Source organism: Anopheles funestus, chromosome 3RL (assembly GCF_943734845.2).
Source record: "Anopheles funestus chromosome 3RL, idAnoFuneDA-416_04, whole genome shotgun sequence".
Lineage (NCBI taxonomy): Eukaryota > Metazoa > Arthropoda > Insecta > Diptera > Culicidae > Anopheles > Anopheles funestus.
The window spans coordinates 73,048,543-73,072,199 of NC_064599.1; the positions used below are offsets into that span (position 1 = coordinate 73,048,543).

The 23,657-nt window shown below is 43.2% G+C and overlaps 1 protein-coding gene across 43 annotated transcripts in view; it reads right to left on the reverse strand.

The window, feature by feature from the left end:
* Positions 1-23,657, reverse strand: part of LOC125767942 (Down syndrome cell adhesion molecule-like protein Dscam2) — a 54,444-nt gene that overhangs the window by 11,584 nt on the left and 19,203 nt on the right. For 5 of the 43 annotated variants that reach the window (XM_049434970.1, XM_049434975.1, XM_049434962.1 and 2 more), the window contains exons 7-12: positions 17,252-17,688; positions 16,766-17,173; positions 16,537-16,698; positions 15,452-15,739; positions 2,493-2,612; positions 70-2,428 (exon numbers count right to left, since the gene is read on the reverse strand). In XM_049434970.1, the coding sequence (XP_049290927.1) occupies positions 70-2,428; positions 2,493-2,612; positions 15,452-15,739; positions 16,537-16,698; positions 16,766-17,173; positions 17,252-17,688 (3,774 nt within the window). Of the gene's footprint in view, positions 1-69; positions 2,429-2,492; positions 2,613-3,848; positions 4,146-4,235; positions 4,533-4,655; positions 4,953-5,224; positions 5,510-5,568; positions 5,854-5,967; positions 6,262-6,433; positions 6,719-6,805; positions 7,097-7,174; positions 7,466-8,340; positions 8,629-10,319; positions 10,608-10,772; positions 11,061-11,545; positions 11,834-12,740; positions 13,029-13,104; positions 13,393-13,879; positions 14,168-15,060; positions 15,349-15,451; positions 15,740-15,906; positions 16,219-16,536; positions 16,699-16,765; positions 17,174-17,251; positions 17,689-18,399; positions 18,521-19,433; positions 19,555-19,937; positions 20,062-21,525; positions 21,650-21,750; positions 21,875-22,436; positions 22,561-22,970; positions 23,095-23,657 lie in introns of all 43 variants that reach the window. The other 38 variants (XM_049434942.1, XM_049434980.1, XM_049434981.1 and 35 more) reach the window with 29 other exon arrangements.

Below are 23,657 nucleotides of genomic sequence, written 5' to 3' on the forward strand. Positions count from 1 at the left end.
AAAACAAAGATAAACATCCAGTTAGAATCAAGCACATTACGTGCACGCATATGAATTCTTCGTACGTACTTCTTCTTGTGCTCAACAACAAAGTGAGACATTCGACAACCGCCATCCTTCCATGCGGGAAGATGCAACGTGATCGAGTTTGATGAAACTTCGATGAATCGTGATTTTTCCGGTAGGAGTGGTTTCGAACCCTTTGTGCGTGTGTTCAAAATATCCGATGGCTCTCCAGCTCCGATTGTATTGTAAGCCGTTGCATACACCTGATAGCGTGATCCGCAGTACAGTTTTTCGATTGTGTATTTCGGTGCTTCCAGCGCAACATCGATTGTTTCCCATTCGCCGAACTCGGGCTTGTAATGCAACGTATAACCCTGCAGAGGTGCGGTATCCGATTCATGAGGTTTCAGCTTAACCGAGAGCGAATCCGTTGTTGTTGCCGTTAGTGTAAGCTGTGGAGATTGTGGTGGTGCCAGCACGATCAGTCGGTGTGTGATCGAATCTTTGGCGATCGAGTTTTCCGCGGTACAGGTATAGTCACCAGCATCCTGTCGAATAACGTCCTTGATGAACAGTGATCCTTCTGGCAGCTGACGGATGCGTTCGTTCGGTACAAACTCTACACCCTTGATCTTCCAGGTAATGTCCGGCGTCGGCGATCCCACGGCCAAGCACGGTAGTTTAGCATCTTCCTTGAAAGTAGCCGTAAACTTATCATCGAACGAAGCAATCTTGGCTGGAACCTTATCACTCGGCATGGCAGACAGTGTTTTGGAGGATTGACCCTCTCCGATGGTAGTCGAGGCCGTTACCCAGAATTCGTACTTTTGATTTTTTTCCAATCCCGATGCTTCATAGTTTATTTGGAAGGATGGAACTTTGTAGCTTTTTGGTTCTTGTTCTCCACTCTTGATGTACACGGTGTACTGCAAAATCAAACCGTTGGGCTGTGCCGGTGGTTGCCAGGAAACAAGAATTGATCCCTCGGACATTACCAAAGCCTTCACTGCAGTCGGTGCTTCCGGGACGTCCTGTTCTGTTTGACAGTGAATCGGCGCACTGCGCACTCCATCACCACCTGAAGTCGTGGCCAGCACCTGCATCGTGTAGTTGGTGTATTTCTTCAAACCATGCAGTACCGTATCGCTGGAGGCCGTTTTCTTGTAATCCTTGTTCTTATCGTTGTTCCACAGATCGCTTGGTGCGTACACCACCTTGTAACCCTTGATGACACCGTTCGCCGATTCCAAGGGTGGGCTTACCCAAGATACACGAATCGTCTGTGACGTTAGCGTTGTGCACATCGTATCACTTGGTGGCTGATCAGGTGTACCCTCGGCCGTGTACTGCTTTTCTTCGTCGCTCATTGGACCAGCGCCAACTTTATTGAACGCTTGAATTACAATCGAATACTGCGTGTACGTCTTCAGGTTATTGATCTCCAGACTGTGCTCCTTGCCTTCTCCACCCTCGGGCGAATAGTTTACGGTTTCATACACGTACAGAGTGTTAATGGAGGTCTGTTTGTATCCTACATAGTATCCCAAAATATCACCATTCCATTCTGCCCGAGCCGGTGCTTTCCAGCTGACGCGCAGTGTCGACTGGTTAATTGCCTCAACCTTGATCGCTTGTGGTTTACCAGATGGTGCCTCTTCCGCCGTTATGATCGTTACCACATCTGAAGGATCCGATACACCAATATCATTCTCAGCCACAATGCGAATATTGTAAGTTGTTGCGGGGCTTAGCTTCTGGACTTGTGCCTCATTCGTGTCTCCAGGTACAATCACTCGATCAATATCATTTTCCCAAGATCCCCGCGATCGTTTGAACTCAATAATATAACGCTTCAACGGAGAGTTACCATCGTACGGTTTAGCCCAGCTCAGCTGCACAGTTCGGCCAGATTTGTCCAACACCTTCAGCGCGTACGGCATCTCTGGTGGTTCCTGAATGATCATGTTGATGCTAGTATCATCACTGCCGAATGCGTTCGTTGCCATGCAGGTGAACAATGCCGAATCACTTCGTTCCGTACGCTTAATGGAAAGGCTTGAGGTAACACCGTTGGGAAGAATTTCCTCACGAATCGTGTACCGATTATCCGACTTCGGGTCCAGCCGAATGTTGTTCATATTCCACAAGATGCCAATGGGTTTCTCACCCTTCGCTTCACACTGCAATACGGATGGTTCACCACGGCGGGCAGTTTGATTGCGAAGCTTCTCTACAAATTCTGGTGGTGCTTGAACGGTGATCAGCGTAACCGCACTCAACCCGGATCCGATGCCGTTAATGGCTTCGCACAAATAGTATCCTTCGTTCGATTTCTGAATGTTTTGAATGAAAAGAGATCCTTCTTCCACACGAATGCTTGAATCATTTGAGCGCAAATCCTTATATTCGCCGGGAGTGTCTCCTGCAAAGAAATTGGGACGGTTAAAACATTTTCTTTCTTTGGACGCCAGTTCCAGCATACATACCAACAGCCTTCTTCCAGGTGACTTGTGGCTTGGGGAAACCATCTGCTTTACATTCTACCTTGGCGTTCGAACCCTGAGCAAAGGCCTTATCAGTTGGTTCAAGAATCCACCTTGGAGGTACTGTTTACATCGATCAGATACAGATAATCAGCCGACGACACCGAGTTGGAGATTTAGAAAAAGGATAATTAGACAACATTCTATTTCTCTTCCCACGTTTATTAGTTAGGTCCACTGGGAGCATTCACGATGTTTATTTTGTTTCAGCAATTGCTTTTCTTTGTCGATGCGCCATAGCGAAAAAAAGCAAATGGTGTTTAATGGCTTTTCTATTATACTTAAATAATTGAAATGCCAGAAGCAAAATTACTCCGGACGTGTTTCAACACATACCGTCATCATGAATAAACCAAACCGAACTAATAATACAGTGGGTCACATTAATCATAAGAAAGCAATAAATGGGACAACTAAAAAATGGGAGGAAATTGTAAGGATATGCATGCACTACATGGCACTATTACGAATGAGTATTCTCGTATGGTACAGGCGCAAAATTACGGAAACACATTCGAAATGCACTCTTTTCTACAACCAAAAAAGGGAAACGGGGATGTGGAATAGTTTGAGGGTAAAAGGAATCGCCCCAAGTTCGCCCTATAGACAGACATTAAACAGCGAAGAAAAGTGCTTTCTGTTGAGGAAAGGAGTAGGAATTTATTGGGATCATTTGCAGGGACGTCGAAAGCACTTGTTGCAGCAAAGAAAACAGATCAACGATGCAGTATGGGTGATGTTCCTAACACTTGATTGTGCCATCGTACAGCTGTAGTTTATTATAACGGTTAGGCTCTGCATCATCAACGTCCTAGGATGCTGCAATTGCGTTTCTATTATTCGGTCTCAGAAGATACCAGGAAGTGGACGTAACAGGATACCTCATACATGATACCGCCGCCATTACACGTATGAGTCAAAGAGTAAAAGAAATAATCCCACTAACCCTTTACAATCAGTTCGACGGTAGCTACGGTCGCAGCTGCTTCATTAATAGCCTGGCAGCTGTAATTTCCCGCATGGGCCCCACGTACAGCCTCGATGCTCAGCGTACTGCCACGTTTTCTCGTTTCGATCCGTACACCCGGGATGTGCTTCGAATGAAGATTCACTTCACCATTGTACAACCATACAAAATCGACGGGCAGATCACCATGTACAACGGTGCAGATAAGCTGAAAGAACTCATCGACAAACGTCGGATTCTCTCCTGTATTTATAAGCGATATTTTAGGTGGAACTAAAACGGGGAAGGGAAAACAACAATGAGAGGTGAGAGAGTGATCAACATCTAAGTACCGTTCACAATCAGTTGCTCTGTATGCTCTGCAACACCGGCAGCATTGGTGGCACGGCAGGTGTAGTTGCCAGCGTGACTTGCCGTAATTCCTTCAATGCTCAGCGCTTTGGCACGCTTCCCGAACGCAAGGGCCGTGATGCCGTGCAAACTGTCAATCGTACTGATCGCATGCCCATCATACAGCCAATCAATCGTCATGGGAAAATCTCCCGATATTACACTGCACTGTATTGATGCCGATTCACCATAGTTCATGGGATCAGCTCCAAAGCTGAATGGTAAAATTTTGGGCGGAACTTTTGCCAACGAAGGTAGAATTTAGACAGGATGCAAGGGAAGAAACGAAAGATTGGAAACCCAATGTTACTATTGGAAAATACACAAACCATTAACGATAAGCTCTGCTGTGTGATATGCCGAGCTAGCCCTATTTGTAGCTCTGCAAGTGTAGTTGCCCGCATATCGTTCATCGACGCCGTCTATCGCTAGGGCTTTAGTGCGCTTGCCAAAGTCGGCTATGTTTACGCTATCGCTAAAGGATGCTTTCGAAATGGAAGCATTGTCAAACAACCATTCTATCATTATCGGCATATCGCCCGATATGACACTACACTGGACGGATGCGGAATCACCGTAATTAAGCGCGTCTTCACCGAACACAAATGGAGCTATCTTTGGAGGAGCTTTTTTGGAAGATAAGAACATCATACCATACGGAATTAAATGCCAGTGAAAATCAAGGACATGGACAGGAAGATCTTAAACAATACATTATAAAGCACAACTCCAACAAGAAGTTTCCTAACCATTCACGTTTAGTATCGCTGAAAAGGTTGCCACCTCTGCCTGATTTGTTGCACGACATGTATAGTTGCCGACATGCCGTTCGTTGACACCGTCAATTGATAGTGCTTTGGCTTTCTTTCCAAAATCTGCCTGATTTATGTTATAGAATGGATCCAACTGATCTACAGCGACTTCGTTCAGATACCATTCAATTTTGATTGGAAAATCGCCAGACGTAATGCTACAGTAGATCAATGCTGAGTCACCATAATTTAAGGGTTCATCACCGAAGGTAAAAGGAGCTATTTTTGGAGGAACTGAAATGTACCAAATGTTTTGAGTGTACATTTGTTAATGGAAATTGAATGAAGTTTAACACGATTCTTCTAGAATATTGGTTTGTATAAAATGGAAAGCTATATTCGTTAACTATGGCGTATTTGGGGACACATTCCAAACATTCAGATACGATCAGAATACTTCAGAATATCAGAACATGTTTAACAGGCACAGGAGTGGAGGACCAAAGAAAGATTAATAAGAGCAATAAATAAAAATATAGTTACGAATAACTAAGTTATGTTCAAACCATTCACTAGCAACTCCGTCGTAAAGGACACTGTGTCCGCCTGGTTTTGTGCCTCACACGTATAGTTGCCCGCGTGTCGTCCATGCACGGAATCAATGTTCAGCACACTCAGCCGCTTGCCAATGCTCGTGATCGTGACAGTATGATCGTCAATCAAATACCCATTGAAATACCACCTAATCGAAAGTGGAAAGTCACCCGAAAGCACATTACACTGAACCGATCCCGAATCTCCTGAGTTCATCGTCTCTTCGCCGAAACTGAAGGGAACTATTTTGGGCGGAACTGGAACGTGGAGGTGGATGAAAAAACAAAGACACGTTAAGTTGAAGGCTTTTCCGTACCATTAACTACCAAAGAAGCACTGAAATGTACTACGTCCGCAAGATTTGATGCCTCGCAGGTATAGTTTCCTGCGTGGCGTGCAGCTACAGAATCTATCGTCAGGACCTTTGCTCTTTTGCCGATGTTTGTGATTGTAGTGGCAAGATCCTCGATCACAGCACCATTGAAGTACCATTTAATACCGATCGGCAAATCACCCGAAGGTACGTTACACTGCACCGAACCAGAATCACCCTCATTCATTGGATCTTCACCGAAACTGAAGGGGAATATTTTGGGCGGAACTAACGCCAAGGAGTTACGGAAGCGAGCGACCCAAGAAGTCGTGAGAAGGTAGTAGAGAAAGAGAATGGGAAAAATGCTTGATATGTAGTTGCATTTTTTGCAATATCACAAACCATTTATTATCAGCTGAGTACTTTGCTCGACCGTGCCAGCCTGATTCCGGGCACGGCAGGTGTAGTTACCGGCATGATGGTCTCGAATCGATTCGATCGTCAGTGTACTGACACGCCGACCAGAGTGCACTATCGACATACCGTAATCGTTCGATTTCGATACGAGTTTACCATCGTGCAGCCATTCGATAACGATCGGCAAATCGCCAATCGTCGCCGCACACTGCACCGTCACGAAGCTGTCGATGTAGGATGGGTCCTCGCCGAAGGAGAACGGAAATATTTTCGGAAGAACTGCACCGTTACATGGCGGAGTTTGGGAATAATGTAAATGTGTATCGTTTAATATCAATGGAAACAAATGCATGCATTAATGGGACAAAGTAAACGAAAGAGTAAACCTTCGCAATACACATGCATACTTATGCGGTTAGCACTATTCCACCATACGCAATCTACACCATACCCTTAACAAACAGCTCAGCCGACAGGTTCCGGCTACCGGCAACATTCTTTGCAGTGCACGTGTACACTCCGGAATGATCTGCTCCGACAGAGGGTATGCTTAACGAACTAGATCTTTTACCGATCGAAGTGATTTCAATGTTTGAACTAATACGAATGGGTTTGCCATTGAACAGCCAGGTAATTTCGATCGGTAGATCGCCCTTCGATGCATGACAGGTAACCTGGACGCTTTCCTCCGAATCGACATGATCCTCAAAGTGGAACGGATTAATCATCGGCAGAGCTTCACCACAAAAGTAGGAGTTTTCGTTTTATTGGAGAGGGAAAACAACAAATAATCTTTTAATTACTACTACCAAAAAAGACAAACCGTTTATGATCAACTCCGCATTTGAAGACGATTCACCCGCTTTGTTTTTAACGCGACACTCGTAAAACCCACGATGCTGTGGCTCGATCGCATTAATACTTAGAGAGCTAAGCTTTACCGAAAGTTTTACCACCACAATGCCTTCGTTTTCTGACGATATTGGAACGTTATTCAAATACCAACGAATCTCGAGTGGCGAATCGCCTTTCACAACCATACAATTGACGGCAACACTGTCTCCAGTGTTGAGGATTTCTTCGCCGAAACTAAACTGCATGATTGTGGGAACCACTACCAAGGACAATTGTGTTGAAAGGTGGGAAAACAGGAATGGAAATATTAGTTGAAAAACGTAAACAAATGGTATACCGTTTATAACTAGCTCGGCAGATTGAAAAGTTTCCCCGGCACGATTTTTTACCCGACACTCATAGGAGCCTCGGTTGAAGTAGCCTATTGGATCGATACTAAGCGAACTTAGTCGCTCCGAAACACGTCCTATGATTACACCGTTCTCATTCGTAGGCAGCTGATTGCCGTTCATGTACCAGCGAATCTCCAATGGCGCATCACCCTTAAAAACCATACAATTTACGGCAGTACTTTCACCCGAATTTAGTGGCTCCTCTCCAAAGAAAAACGGTGTAATTGAGGGTGGAACTGAGTGAAAAAGGACAAACAAGGGAAGGAAAAATAACATTTAACAGCCAGCAATTAATTAAAGCCAACCTAACACTTTCAGCTGAGAGATATGACGCACTTCACCGGCCTTATTACGCGCCAGACAGGTGTAGTTACCGGCGTGCTGTGAGCCAACTGATTCGATCGTCAGCATACTGACACGGTGGCCACTCTTCGTAATGATGACACCATTGTCATCGCCCGTGTACAATGGCTGTCCATTAAATGACCAAACAATTTCTATTGGCATATCACCCTTGGTCACCGCACAGCTCACAGTTGTCATCGCAGAGGTGTCAAACGGTTCATCACCAAACTCGAATGGCATGATGTACGGGACCACTATAGATCAGACAGACCAGATTTTCGATTGTGTGAAGAAAATGTACAGGGATGCCAGGAGTATAAACGAAACAGGAAAGCGTAATGGAAATGTATGTAACTTAGCAAAGGTATCAACCTATTACGACCAGCTCGGAACTATGTTCGACAGTTCCAGCTGCATTACGAGCGGCACATGTATAGTTTCCTGCGTGCCACGGATGCACTGATTCTATCGAAAGTAGACTGCTGCGTTGGCCACTTTTGGTGATGGAAATACCATCACCAGACAACATTGCTTGCTTGTTGAATGTCCAGTTAATGTTGATCGGTAGATCACCTTTGGTGACAGTGCAACTGATCGTAACCGCGCTGTAGATATCGAACGGTTCCTCTCCAAACTCGAACGGGTGTATTATGGGCAGGACTTGTTAGGAATATGGAGTAAGATAATAGTATGTGTGTTGTGGAGTAGAAATACAATAGCACGAGTATTAATAGCACTATAGATAGTTGAAGTAGTATGAACTAACCCATCACATTTAAGATGGATGAATATTCGGCAGTACCCGCCTTATTGTTAGCCACACAACTGTAGTTTCCTGCATGTCGTGGTTGAACCGACTCGATAGACAGTATGCTGATTCTATGTCCACTGTTTGTAATCAACACACCATCGCCACTATGAATTTGACGATCGTTGAAGAGCCAAGCAATTGTTATAGGAAGATCACCCTTCGTTACGGCGCAACTGACCGTGGTAGCGCTGTAGATATCGAACGGTTCCTCGCCAAATTCAAATGGCAAAATAATCGGCAACACTGATGAGAGATACATGGACAATCACAAGTAACATCTAATTCTTACACTTATCACCCTATCAGCAGAATGGGTTGGTTTGTGATGTGGAAGGAATCAATGGAAAATATTTTAAAAGCACGTCATGCGTTTAGAGTCCTACGCTCATACCCATAACCATCAGCTCTGCTGAATGGTGCGAAGATCCAGCAGGATTTTTGGCGATACAGGTGTAGTTGCCAGCATGTCTGGGTTGTACGGATTCTATCGATAGCATACTAACTCTCTGTCCACCCGGTGTGATCAGTACGCCATCGTTGGTACGCAAACGGTACGAGTTGAAGTACCAGCTAATTTCTATCGGCGAATCACCCTTCGTTACAGCGCAAGTTACGGTAGCGGTGGAGTATATATCGAACGGATCCTCACCAAACTCGAATGGCATGATAATGGGAATAACTAGGATTTGCAAGGGATGGACATTGAAAAAATCAGCGGAAGTAAACTAACTTAAAAGAAGGTATCATTATAGCTCTCAAAACCCAACTAACCCATAACCTTCAATTCTGACGAATGCTGTGCTTCGCCGGCACGATTTTTTGCAATGCAGGTGTAGTTGCCGGCGTGACGTGGTTGTACAGATTCGATTGATAGGAAACTTATTTTCTGTCCATTAGTTGTTATAAGTACCCCATCGCTAGTTCGCAGTCGATAGTCATTGAATAACCAAATAATCTCAATCGGAGAGTCACCTTTAGTGACAGCACACGTTACGGTGGTAGTACTGTAGATATCGAACGGTTCGTCCCCAAACTCAAATGGCATAATTATAGGTGTGACTTTAGAGACGGAGAAAACCAATTCCGGTCGAATATAGAAGAAGGGGAAGAAATCGTTATTGGAGAGCTTTAACAGGAAAGGTAAAGATAAAAGGATTTAAAACATTTTGCAAATTGAGCTGTCGTTGTCTCCTACCAATTACTTTCAGCTCCGACGTGTGCTCAACAAATCCAGCCTTATTACGTGCGACGCAGGTATAGTTTCCCGAATGGCGTGCTTGTACTGATTCGATATAAAGAAGGCTCATCTTCTGGCCACTTTTAGTGATCGTTATACCGTCGTTAGAGAAAATTTTGCTACCATTAAACATCCAGTTGATCTCGATCGGCGTATCACCCTTCGCCACAGCACAGCTAACCGTCGTGGTGCTGTGTATGTCCGATGGTTCGTCACCGAACTCGAACGGCAGAAGTATCGGGGGCACTTTAAGACAAAACATTTCGTATGGGATATAAAGGATGTTGTTGGAGTTCTAACAAAAATAACAGTTATCAGTAAATGTTGCAAACGAAAACAAACCCATTACCAATGACTTTCAGTTCCGACGTATGCTCTACCAAACCGGCCCTGTTTCTAGCGATGCACGTATAATTTCCTGCATGGCGCGGTTGAACGGACTCTATCGAGAGGATGCTAATTTTCTGACCACTCTTTGATATTAATATACCATCATTTGAGAATATCATGTCACCGTTAAACATCCAATTGATATCGATTGGCGTATCGCCTTTCGCAACGGCACAGCTGACGGTGGTTGTACTAGCCATATCTGAAGGTTCATCACCGAACTCGAACGGAAGCAGAATTGGAGGCACTTGGGAAAAGGGTTTGGACAATAATAAACATATTACACTATATGAAATAATGCATTTACCAATCACTTTCAACTCTGAGGTATGCTCAGCAAAACCCGCCCGATTTCTAGCAACACAGGTGTAGTTCCCGGCATGACGTGCCTGGACCGATTCTATCGAAAGGAAACTAATCTTCTGGCCACTCTTCGTGATGAGAATACCATCAGATGTGAACAGTTTGCTACCGTTGAACATCCAGTTGATTTCTATTGGCGGATCTCCTTTTGCTACGGCACAGCTAACCGTCGTAGTACTCTGGACATCCACAGGCTCTTCTCCAAAATCGAACGGCAACAGTATGGGTGGAACTTATGAGAAGTAGGTGTAACATTTGAGGAAGATAAGGATTATACGTAAATGGTTGCACTAGTCATATCATCACCAAACTCGAACTGGAGTAGAATTGGAAGTACTTGGAACAAGGAGTTAAACAACAACAAATATATTGTACTGCTTGAAAGCATTTAATTTACCAATAACTTTTAACTCTGAGGTATGTTCAGCAAAACCAGCACGATTTTTAGCGACACAGGTGTAGTTCCCGGCATGACGTGCCTGAACCGATTCTATCGAAAGGAAACTAATCTTCTGGCCACTCTTCGTGATGAGAATACCATCAGATGTGAACAGTTTGCTACCGTTGAACATCCAGTTGATTTCTATCGGTGGGTCTCCCTTTGCTACAGCGCAGTTAACAGATGTGGTACTCTGGACATCCGCAGGCTCTTCTCCAAAATCGAACGGCAACAGTATGGGCGGAACTTATGTGGAGTATGTGTGACATATATGGAAAATTAGGGAAGTTCTGAGGGTTTTGGGATGGGGTACACAATTAAATTCCGCAACACGCAATAGGTTTTCCCCCATTAATTACCAATAACTTTTAATTCGGACGTATGCTCTATTGCACCAGCTCGATTCGTAGCGAGACACGTGTAGTTCCCGGCGTGCCTTGGCTGTACTGTTTCTATCGATAGCATACTGATCTTTTGTCCACTTTTCGTAATAGATATCTCATTGCTCGCTTCAATCTTACGCCCCTCGAATAGCCACTCAATTTCTAGCGGTGTATCACCCTTCGCGACCGCACAGCTAACCATCGTAGTGCTCAACACGTCAGCCGGCTCATCGCCGAATTCGAACGGAAGCAACACTGGGAGAACTTTGAAGGGAGTTAATGGTGGACGGATAGAAAGGATTTCAAATGTTTGCAAATGGTGAAGATAAAATGAAAACAAATCCTAACCTATAACCTTCAGCTCAGAGCTGTACTCGACGAATCCAGCTTTGTTACGTGCGACACAGGTGTACCTTCCCGCGTGTCTAGGTTGTACGGAATCAATATAAAGAATGCTCATTTTTGGACCCGACTTTGTAACCGTTATACCGTCACCGGAATCAACAATTTCACCATTAAACATCCAATTGATTTCGATCGGTGTATCACCCTTGATCACCGCACAGCTCACGGTAGACGTAGTGAGCATATCGAACGGTTCGTCTCCAAACTCGAACGGCATTATGAGGGGTTTAACTGACGGGGGGAAAACACAGAGTAAGGTAATAGGGGAATGGAACTAAAGGAAGAAGTGTAACCGAAAAGTAGATCTTAAAAAATCCCACTACTATTTACCTATCACCTTTAGCTCGGAAGTGTGGTTCGCGTGTCCAGCTACATTTTTAGCAACACACGTATAATTCCCCGCATGGTACGATTGGACAGATTCGATCGTTAGCATGCTTATACGCTGGCCGCTCTTTGATACGAGTATACCCGATTCACCCAACAACACGTCCTGTCCGTTGAACAACCAACTGAAACTGAGCGGTGTGTCACCCTTCGTGACAGCACACTGCACAGTGGCCATGCTTGACTCGTCGAGAGCATCCTCACCGAACTCAAACGGCAAAATTACAGGCAGAACTTGACGTACGATCAACAACCAATACCGAAACAATTAGTTGAGTTGAGAAGAAGCATTTTGGAAGGGATTTATGATAAATACAGCAAAAAAAGAAAAATATAAAACTATAAAAGAGACTAAATTCTGACAAACCCATCACTTGCAACAACGACGTATGCATCACCTCACCGGCTCTATTAGCCGCGTGGCAGGTATAGTTCCCGGCATGTCGAGAGTGAACTGATTCTATCGTTAACATGCTCGCCTTATGTCCACTTTTCATAATAAGCACACCATCGTTCGTTGCGATGCGTCGTCCGTTGTACAACCAACTAATGTCGATCGGTGTATCTCCCTTAGTAACGATGCAACTTACAGACGCGGTGCTACCGGTATCGAAAGGTTCGTCGCCAAACTCAAACGGTAGTATAATGGGTATTGCTAACCGGGTTCCGACAACGGACAGCCAAAGGGTGAAGAATGGAATACAAGGAAAGGGGGGAAAAACGCACATCTATATAAGGCACATCTCTTTACTTATCACTCTAAGCTCCGACGTATGCTCTGCTGTCCCTGCCTGATTACGTGCACTACACGTGTAGTTGCCGGCTTGCTTCGAAAGCACCGACTCAATGGATAATATGGAAATTTTATTCCCACTGCGATTGATCAACACAGCATCGCTAGAGGACAGTCGACGTCCGTTAAACATCCAGCTTATATCGATCGGTGCATCACCTTTCGTTACGATGCAACTAACCGAAACCGTACTCCCTGTGTCATACGCATCGTCACCAAACTCGAACGGGAAAATGATCGGAATAACTTTTCGTACAGATGGAAGGAGTGAAAAAAACGAAGGAAAAATTATGTAGAGCGAAAAAATCACAACCGATCTTACCCATCACCTGTAACTCTGCTGTATGCTTCGTGCTACCGGCACGATTATTCGCATGGCACGTATAGTTGCCGGCATGCCGAGAGTCAACGGTATCGATCGAAAGAATCGAAATCCTTGGACCACTGTTTGTGATCATCACAGCATCGTTCGCTGCTAAGCGACGACCATTAAATGACCAACCGATATCGATCGGTACGTCGCCTTTCGTAATGATACAGCTTACCGATGCCGTACTGCCCGTGTCGAATGCTTCTTCTCCAAATTCAAATGGCAATATTAAGGGAATTACTATTGCCCACAACAAATCGCACAACATGGAAGACACCAGGAGAGGAAAACAAAAACAAACGAAGGAAATAAGAAGGAAGACTTTCCCACACGCTTACCCATAACCTGCAATTCTGCCGTATGCTGAACACTGCCAGCAGTGTTCCTTGCCGAACAGGTGTAATTTCCGGCGTGACGTGAATGTACCGACTCTATCGAAAGCATACTAATTTTGCCACCACCTTTGGTAATCAAAATTCCCTCATCTAGCGTTATGCGGCGACCATTGAACATCCAGCTAATGTCGATTGGTGTATCGCCTTTGGTAACGATGCAGCTTACCGATGCAGTGCTACCACTATCAAACGCTTCTTCGCCAAATTCGAACGGCAGTATGATTGGAACCACTATTTGCATCATTTAAAATTGTGAAAGGACAGCACATGGGATAGGGGGATAACAAGGGAAAACAATCAACAATCGATAGAACGAAATGAATGACTCCTACCGATCACTTTCAACTCCGAGCTATGTTCCACACTTCCAGCTGCATTGCTGGCACGACAGGTGTAGTTACCCGCGTGACGCGAACGTATGGATTCAATGTACAGCGTACTCATTTTCTGACCCAGCTTCGATACGGTTATGCCATCGTTACTCGATATACGTCTACCATTAAACATCCACCCGATGTCGATCGGGACATCGCCTTTCGTTACGACGCACTGTACCGAAACCGTACTGGATGAATCGAATGGTTCCTCCCCAAACTCGAAGGGCATAATTTGTGGCACAGCTGTAGTGATAGTTTGTTTTAGAGAAATAGTTTTTAACGATACTAAAAGCTACCTAACTTCCGATATATTCCACAATATGGCGAAAGGTACCTGATGAAGGAGAGGAATTAAACGTGCATTGTTACATCCTACAGAATTATTACCAATCACTTTCAGTTCCGACGTATGCTGTGACTCTCCTGCTTTATTTCTCGCAACACAGGTATAGTTTCCGGCATGGCGTGATTGTACCGATTCGATCGAAAGTATACTAATCTTTTGACCACTCTTCATAATATTAATGCCATCGTTCGTCGTTACGCGATTGCCGTTAAATAGCCACTCGATCATGATCGGTGTATCGCCCTTCGATACAACACAATTGATCGAAACCGTATTCATCATGTCGACGGGTTCTTCACCAAAATCGAACGGAAACACCGATGGTCCGACTTGAAAGTACAGCACACAACAGTCTTAGCTTCAGGATATTGATACGGGATGCAAGGAGGAAAGCTAACAGATACGCTTAAACATATGATCATTTGCTATTAACCGTTCACTTGCAGCAGGGCCGTTTGTTGCACCTGTCCGGCACGATTTTGTGCAACGCAGGTATAGTTTCCACTGTGTTGATCCCGTACGGTCTCGATCGTTAGCACACTCATTCGTTGATTTGTTCGGCTGATAGTGATACCATCTTCGGACGCAATGCGTCGATCGTTAAACTTCCAGAAGATATCAATCGGGAAGTCACCCTTGTTCACCGTGCACGATGATGTGACCATATCGTTCAAAAAGATTATATCGCTACCAAACTCGATCGGAAGCATGTGGGGAAGGACTGTTTTTTTTTTGGTTTTTGGAAAAGGAATCATAAAACACAAGCATAACGATAGAATAATTATCGAACCGTTCACAAACAGTGATGCCGTGTGTACAGCCTGCCCGGCCGGGTTTTCGGCAATACAGCTGTAATTTCCCGTGTGACGATCACGTACGGATTCAATCGTTAGGAAACTTGTGCGTTGAGTTTGTCTTGAGATTAGTACACCGTTGTTTGTAGTTAGGTGGTTGCCGTTAAACAGCCAACGTATATCAACCGGAGAGTCACCTTTGCTGACCGTGCACGACACGGATACCGTGTCAAGGGAGAAAATTTCTTCACTTCCAAAATCAAACGGTACTATCTGTGGAAGAACTACAACGCTTTGCTACATTACTGATTGTGGAAGGCGATGGAAGGAGTTAATGGTACATGGCAAGCGCATGAAAGGAAATCTGATTTGCAACGTTTCACAAACCGTTCACCAATAGCGGTGTTACATGTTCCATGCTACCGGCATGATTCATGGCAATGCAACTATAGTTCCCACTGTGCCGATCCCGTACCGACTCGATGCTGAGCGTGCTCAACCGTGGGCTCGGCCTACTGATAAGTATTCCATCATTGGAGTAAATTTTATGCCCATTCAGTAACCAAACAATATCGATCGGTAGATCGCCTTTGTTAACGGTGCACGTCGCCGATACCATATCCATAGCGAACACCGCATCCTCGCCAAAATCGAACGGAACTATCTGTGGAATAACTGGTAAATCGTCGGCGTGAGTTTAACCCCGTCTTATCATTTTGTAAATAATATCAAGCTAACTATTTCTCCAAGAACATACACGAAACATCAATCGCAATGAGGTGAATAATGGAAAAAAAGCAAAAACAAATTGAAATCTAATGCTTTGTACTAAGCTCATTCACCGTTTACAAAAAGTACTGCCGTATACTCCATCATTCCTGCTTGGTTCTTGGCTATGCAAGTATAATTTCCACTGTGCCGATCACGCACTGAATCAATACTCAACGTGCTTATACGCGTACTTGTCCGACTGATCAGTACACCGTCGTTGGTATACAGCTTTCTCGGTTTTCCTGGACTCGGAAACGTTGGAGTGAACTCCCATACGATCTCAATTGGCATATCGCCCTTGTTTACGGTGCACATAGTAGATACCATATCAAACTGGTTTATCTGCTCCTCGCCAAAACCAAAGGGAACTATTTGCGGCAGAACTGTGTGTGTGCGATCATATCATTAGGTAGAAGTTATTTTATCCCTTCTGCCGTTCTTGTTCAACATATAACTATCGAATAGTATTAGTTACTCGCAACAGAACATTCACCGATCTTGCTGTTTTGCTAGTACTTAATCGTATTTCACGTACATTCAACATTTATCATCTTGTTATTTACGAATTGAAGTAAAGTAAATACAGTAACCTCAGTAAACGTCAACATTGGGTGTAATACAACCAATGAAATACTTAACTGTCGGTACCATTTCCACATACTTCGTACATTCGCAAGTAAATAATGAATCGTTCAACTTACCCATAACTTGCACTTCCAGTGTACCACGCGCGGTATATCCTTCTGAATTCTTCGCCACGCAGGTGTACGTAGCTTGGTCTGAGTTTCGTTCGACATTTTCGATGATTAAAGTTCCGTTCGGGAATACCTTCTGCTTGCGGTTGATGGGTAGTTGCCGGTTGTCTACAATAATAAAACGAAACTTGATTAAAATATGACGAGTTCCAAAAAAAAATCTTTCCCAACTTACCTCGTTCCCAAACAATCGATTCGATTGGATATCCTGCTACCGGACAGGTGACGATCAACGTTTCGCCAGCCACAATCGCTTTCTTTTCCATCGTCCTGACGTACGGTAGACCATAAACATTGAGCTTCGCTGAGTGTTCAGCAACACCGACTTTACTGCTCGCCATACACTTGTACAGACCACCATCGTTTGAATGGATCGATGTAATATTCAAATGCGACACAACGTCACCATTCACCGTCACATACTGTCCGACCTGATAGCGTTCGCTGTTCGTAATTTTCTTTCCATCCAATTCCCAGCTGATTTCAGGCGTTGGGTTTCCACCGGCCACACACTTCAAAAACACCGACGGTCCTGGGTGACGTGTTTCCTCTGGGAATGCTTCACGGATTATCGGTGGGTCGACTAGAAAAAAATATTTAATATTCGAAAAGTGTTTGACGAACTTGCATTAGTCATATTCTCTTTAGTCACTATACTTACAACGTCCTCCGAGCTTGAGTTCTGCACTAGCCTGTGCACTTTCCTGATCGTTGCGAATGAAACATTGGTACATGCCCTTGTCCTCTTTCTTCACCGACTCAATGCGCAAAACTGCATCACTGTGTCCGAGTGATTTGCCATCCTTCATCCAGGAAACGGTTTTTATCGGATTGCCGGAGAATTTGCACGTAAAGACTGCTGGACGACCAAAGTCTACCGTTTGTGTGCGAGGTTCAATCTTTGCCGCTAGCGGTGCCGTTACCGTCAGGACAGTTTCCACGCTTTCACCGCCAACCGAGTTGTTCACCACGCACAGGTACTTGCCAGAGTCGTCTACTACCGCATCCTTGATGATGAGTGTGCCGGACACTTGCTTCACACGATCGTCCAATACAACGGCCTTCTTCTGCTGTGTTCCTTCGATGTATTTGTACCATCTGAAAAATGAAGCAAGAATTTACACCATGTGAACGAGTTGTGATTTACGCAGTTGATCAGCTTTTTTCCATAGTCCACTTTAAAAACTTAAACAAACTCAATTCAATATTTATTTTATACAAACGGAACGAAATTAGGAAATTCGTAAGCGTAACAAAACACAATTGAAACAAAATGAAAACTATCAAAGATAGTGACACTCAATGAATAGCACACAAGAAATTTTAACAAATAAGCTCAAATGACTATGGAATATAGCTTATGATATATGTACTTTGGTTTATGAAAATCTTCTTTTTTATCCTAGTAAGACGATCAGTTCTAGCCCTAGTATGTTCTATACTTTAAAGCTAAATAATTACCTGCAAGAGAATGAAAGTAAGATCACAATGGAGATTTTCGGAACAAGATCAGGATCCTCATTTTTGGAATTTTATGTAACAATCAAAACTAATAATTTAAATGTGTGTGTTTTTTAATATAATATGCTATTTTATAATAATTTCGCAGTGATCTTACTTTCATTACTCCATACTTACCAATAATCTGAAATTTATTATATTTATTTTTAATAAATAAGCGTTATAATTAACCTTGATAACACAAAGGTGTAATTGCAAAATTATCCGCAATTCATCGTTTGCAGCTAGTGTCACACATATTAATGACACACATACACTGTCCAAGAGTGGTCTATACTTATCGCTTACCTAAAACTTGGCATTGGAAACGATTGACCCAAGCAGAGGATGGCAAAATCTTGACCAATTTTCACCTTCATTTCTTGCAATAGTCCTCCAGATATTTTCGGAGGAACGCTCCCAATCGGTTCTGGACAGATGTTACAAACCGAGGAAATTATTAAATGCATGTCTTTAGATCTATAGAACGTAAAACCTAAAACCTCATCGTTGGGATATTCAGTATGCCTGTTAAACGTAACGACGTTAGACGTTGTTTAGACGTAAGACGTTAGACGTATTATAAAACGACCATACCTAAAATTGGGCGTCGGGTAGGATTGTCCGAGACAGAGTATGGCAAAATCATCTTCGGCCTTAACCATTAAATCTTGCAAGTGATGGCCAGCTATTTTTGGTGCAACACTGCCGACAGGTTCTAACGATAGAATGAATGTAACCATTTGTCAGTATGAGTCAGATCACACTGTTTCGCTGTAATGTTTAGCGTATCAAAACAAATTGCCTCCAACGAACACACCGATCAAAGCCACGATTGTAAAGGATCTTTATTACCTAAACACCGGCACCGGAAAGGATTGTGCTAGGCATAGTAATGCAAAGCTCGTATTCTTTTCCACGATCAATTCCTGCAGTCGTCCACCGGATATTTTAGGTCCAACACTTCCTACTGGTTCTAAAAGATTAAAATACAAATAACTGATAATTCCGCCCTATTCAATCCGTTTTCTGTTCCTCAACAAAAATCTCAACAACCGGCTGAATGTGGTATTAATGGTAGCGTATGGTGTTAAAAGCATAAGTTGCTTCGGTGCAAAACAAACGTTAACAAACAGAAGAAATCACTGTTACTCAAATCAAATGATCGCCAACATCAAAACGCAGAAACGGGGATGAAAATAAGCATACGTCCTGTGCTCGGTTCTTTAATATCTCAAAACACACACACAGAGAATTTGATGCGCCTGCAAGTTAATCACGTTAACGGAAAAACGGAAACAAGACACAACGCAATCAAAATCAAAGCACTTATCAGCAATCACCTGAAGGCCGGCGTTGGAAAGGCTTGCCCAAGACAGAGTATTGCAAAATCCTGCGCACTTGTTACACGCATTTCCTGAAGGCGGTCCCCGGAAATTTTCGGTGCAACACTGCCGACAGGTTCTGCGGGAAAAGAAAGAAGAGAGTGTAAGAGAAAGATTCGAGCAGGTTACCCAAAACAACAGGGATAATGTAACGTAAGGAATGCTGATAACAAAACCAAAAAAAAATAAAATAAAATAAAAAAAGCGAATGTTACAGCTATGCTTATCTACATAGAAGTGTTACAAATCGACGAGCATGACCGCATGACTCGCATTTTTGATAAATTTCATTGCAGGAATTTGGTTTCATTGTACGTATTTCTTGTGGCCATATTCCAATGTCGCCTTCCATTTTGGTTATTCACTTCAGTTTATACGTCTTGTTTCGTGTGCTACCGAACGAACAGAGTGATCGTGATAAGCATTGCTGATTGTGTCCTGTGTTGTTTCACGCGCGCTTACCTCATTATTGGAACCGGGAACGCCTGGGCCTGACAGAGCAACGCAAAGCTGCTGTTAGCCGATTTGTCGAAAATGCTTCCCTTTGATTCCGACGAGAACGTTGGCGGTTTGGAACCGACGGGTTCTGTGTCGATGGGAGCCGGAGAAAAATTTAATAAACAATATAAAACGACAAGTGAGCAAATCTGCGCGAATAGACGTAGTTTTGATGTTGGCGATATGTGTTGCGTGATGCTTACTATCAATTCTGTGCATTTTTAATTTTGATTCATATGAGGGGATGATAGAGCTTGTCGAACGAATATCCTGATACATCGACAATATATTGTGGCTTTGAACACTAACCTAGTAATCGGCACTGGGTAAGCTTGTGCCTGACACAGCAGGGCAAAGCTTGTATTTCTAAACCGTCTAAAGATGCTCCCCATTGAATCGGACGAAAATGTGGGAGCCTTTGATCCGATCGGTTCTAATCCATTGCGTAAATATACAAAAATAAATTATTTTTTTGTTCATTTCTCAAGAAGAATTATTTCTCTAATAACTAATAGTTGGAGAAGTAATTTGCCTAAATGTTGAAACTTAAGGTAACAGGTAGTAAATATTTATTGTACCTTGTCACTGGTACCGGATATGCCTGTGCTTGACAGAACAATGCCACAATTGAGTCGCTCGGTTTAACAAACATGCTAATCTTGGAGTCAGTTGAAAACGTCGGAGGCTTAGATCCGATCGGTTCTATTATAAAACAGCCGAAAAAGTTAAAAATATGATTGATGAAATTGATGAAGCTCAGAATATAGGTAATTCTGAAACAAGTACAATATTGCCTGAACGTGGATGCGGCTAATTCACTTGATAAGTCAATCACTCACATACCTTGTAATGGGGACCGGATATGCTTGAGCTTGACAAAACAGAGCCAAAGTCCTATTGCTGGCCTCTACAAAAGAACTGCTACGAGCGGTGGTGGAAAAGGACGGTGCCTTCAGTCCGATAGGTTCTGAGGTGTTACATTAAATGAATCAAAATTGAACTATCTCACGTCTAAAATCTAACGTACTATCTTCACAAATTGCCCGATATGCTGCAAAGTAGAGCTACCAAAGTAAACGACCTGCTATTACCAGCCTACCTTGTAATTGGAACCGGAAAAGCCTGAGCTTGACAGAACAACGCGAATGTAGTATTGCTAGGATACTTGAATGATCCACTTAATAGTGCTGTTGCAAAAGATGGTGCCTTCAGTCCGATAGGTTCTAACACATATGAAAACAATCAGTAGAAAAAAAAACAATAAACTATCCACCTACGAAACCTTTTAACCCTGAATGTTGGTGAGGATACCAGATAATGGGAGTTACCTTGTAATCGGCACGGGAAATGCCTGAGCTTGACAAAATAAAGCAATAGTTGCATTGCTCGGCAACTTGAACGTACTACTTAGGGAAGAGGAAGAAAATGTAGGAGCCTTCAATCCGATGGGCTCTGTAGAACAAAATTGATGCACAGTGTTAGATAAAACCTGTAAAACTATCCCTTAAGATATTCCCAAACTGCCTGAATACTGTTTCTTCATTTGGGTTACCTTGTTACTGGAACTGGAAATGCTTGAGCTTGACAGAGTAGGGCCAAACTTGCACTGCTAGGTTCAACAAATGAACTCGTCCTTGATGCAGATGAAAAACTGGGAGCCTTCGAACCAATCGGTTCTAGCCAAAATATAATAGGATCTTACATTCTTGTGGACACCAGGATGAACATTAATGATTCTTAACCAAAACAAAATGCCTGAAGAAGTGGGGGTTTTTACCTGGTTATCGGAACAGGAAACCCTTGTGCCTGACATAAGAGCGTGATCGTAGAATTTGCAGGCTTTTTAAAAGAACTAGTTCCGGAATCGGACGGGAACGTGGGCGCTTTTGACCCAATTGGTTCTTAAACGGAGAGAAACAATGTGTCGTGAAAATCACAACCTGCTATTAATCTGTAACTAAACTGCCTGAGATTTGTTGGAATGAGCGATAGTATTACCTTGTGATTGGAACCGGATAAGCCTGAGCCTGACAGAACAGTGCAACGCTCGTATTGCTCGGCTTCATAAAGGTAAACGTTTTCGAATCAAACGAAAACGTCGGTGCCTTGGAACCGATCGGTTCTAGGAAAGATATTAAAATATTATCTTACTGATATCCACCTGGCATTTATGCCATCAAAACCAATAGTGCCCGAATGAGAGGAATGAAGATGGGATTACTACCTGGTCACCGGTACTGGATACGCCTGTGCCTGACAAAACAGTGCAATGCTTGTGTTGCTTGGCTTAACGAAATAAAGTTTCTTATAGTCAAAATTAAACGTTGGTGGTTTTGAGCCGATCGGTTCTGCAAGAAAAAAAAGTAACCAAGCTAACTGTGAACTATCTGTAAATGTCCTCTCCATAAATCACCATGTTAGGATAGGATTGCGCTTTAACAATGATCTTTAATGAGGACGTACCTACTGATTGGTACTGGAAATGCTTGCGCTTGGCAAAACAGTGCTAGACTCGTGCTGCTTGGTTTATTGTACGTAATGCTACGAGCGTCAGAAGGAAATGTTGGAGCTTTTGAACCAATTGGCTCTGCAAAACAAGGAAAATATAACATATTTATCGACCTTTTATAAACAATCCTGAACATTGAAGTTTAGGCTACCCTGATATAGAATACAAATAATTAATAAAACCGTTTTCGTAAAACACAACCTGCGTTTGTGAAAATTGAGTAAATCGCCTGAATTCACAGATCGCCTGAAGACTTGCTAGATATTCAATATCACAGGGTTTCTAGCGATACATTAAAAATAGTTCTTTGCCATCCAAAAACGTATGACAATAATATTATTTCTATACTTTAAGGTGCTATGAAACACAGTTTTATGCTTTATGAAGGCAAGAAATCATCCAAGAGATTAGAGTGCTCAAGATTCCTTAACTTTTATAAACCGTAAAAGTACACCAATAAAGCATCGCCCAATTAGTATAAAACCTACCTAGTAATGGGAACTGGAAATGCTTGTGCCTGACAGAAAAGAGCTAAACTATGATCGCTCATCTTTGTGTATGATCTACTATTCTCGTCGGAAGCAAATGTAGGTGCTTTCGATCCAATAGGCTCTAGAAATGGTATGCACATGGTAGGTAGGGAAATTAATAATCACTCAAATTTACCGATACACCGGGACGGGAAATGCCTGTGCGTTGCATAGTAAGGTGAGCCGTTCTCCAGCTTCAACGCAAGATATGAACAAAGCCGCATCGTTACTAAAGGAAGGTGCCTTAAATCCGACGGGCTCTAGTTTTTTTTCAGTCGTGAAAGAAATATAGCATACCCAACGCTATTATTATAGAAACGAGTTTACTATGCCAGAAAAGAAATGGGTACCACTGTTTGTAATCTAACTTCAGAACTTGAAACAGAGCATTACCTATAGATCGGTACTGGAAAAGCTTGGGCATTGCAGAGTAGCGTAACACGCGTTCCAATATCCCACGACAGTGCAAACTGTGAAGCGTCATTATTGAAGCTAGGAGGCTTAAATCCCACCGGTTCTACGTTGTTGTAAGCGTAACATTTAAAAGTAAATAGAATGAATTTCTTCAAACTGCCTAAATTGTCAAGGTACCCTGTTGAAGGTGCCTACCTAAATACTGGGACAGGATACGCCTGAGCTTGACAC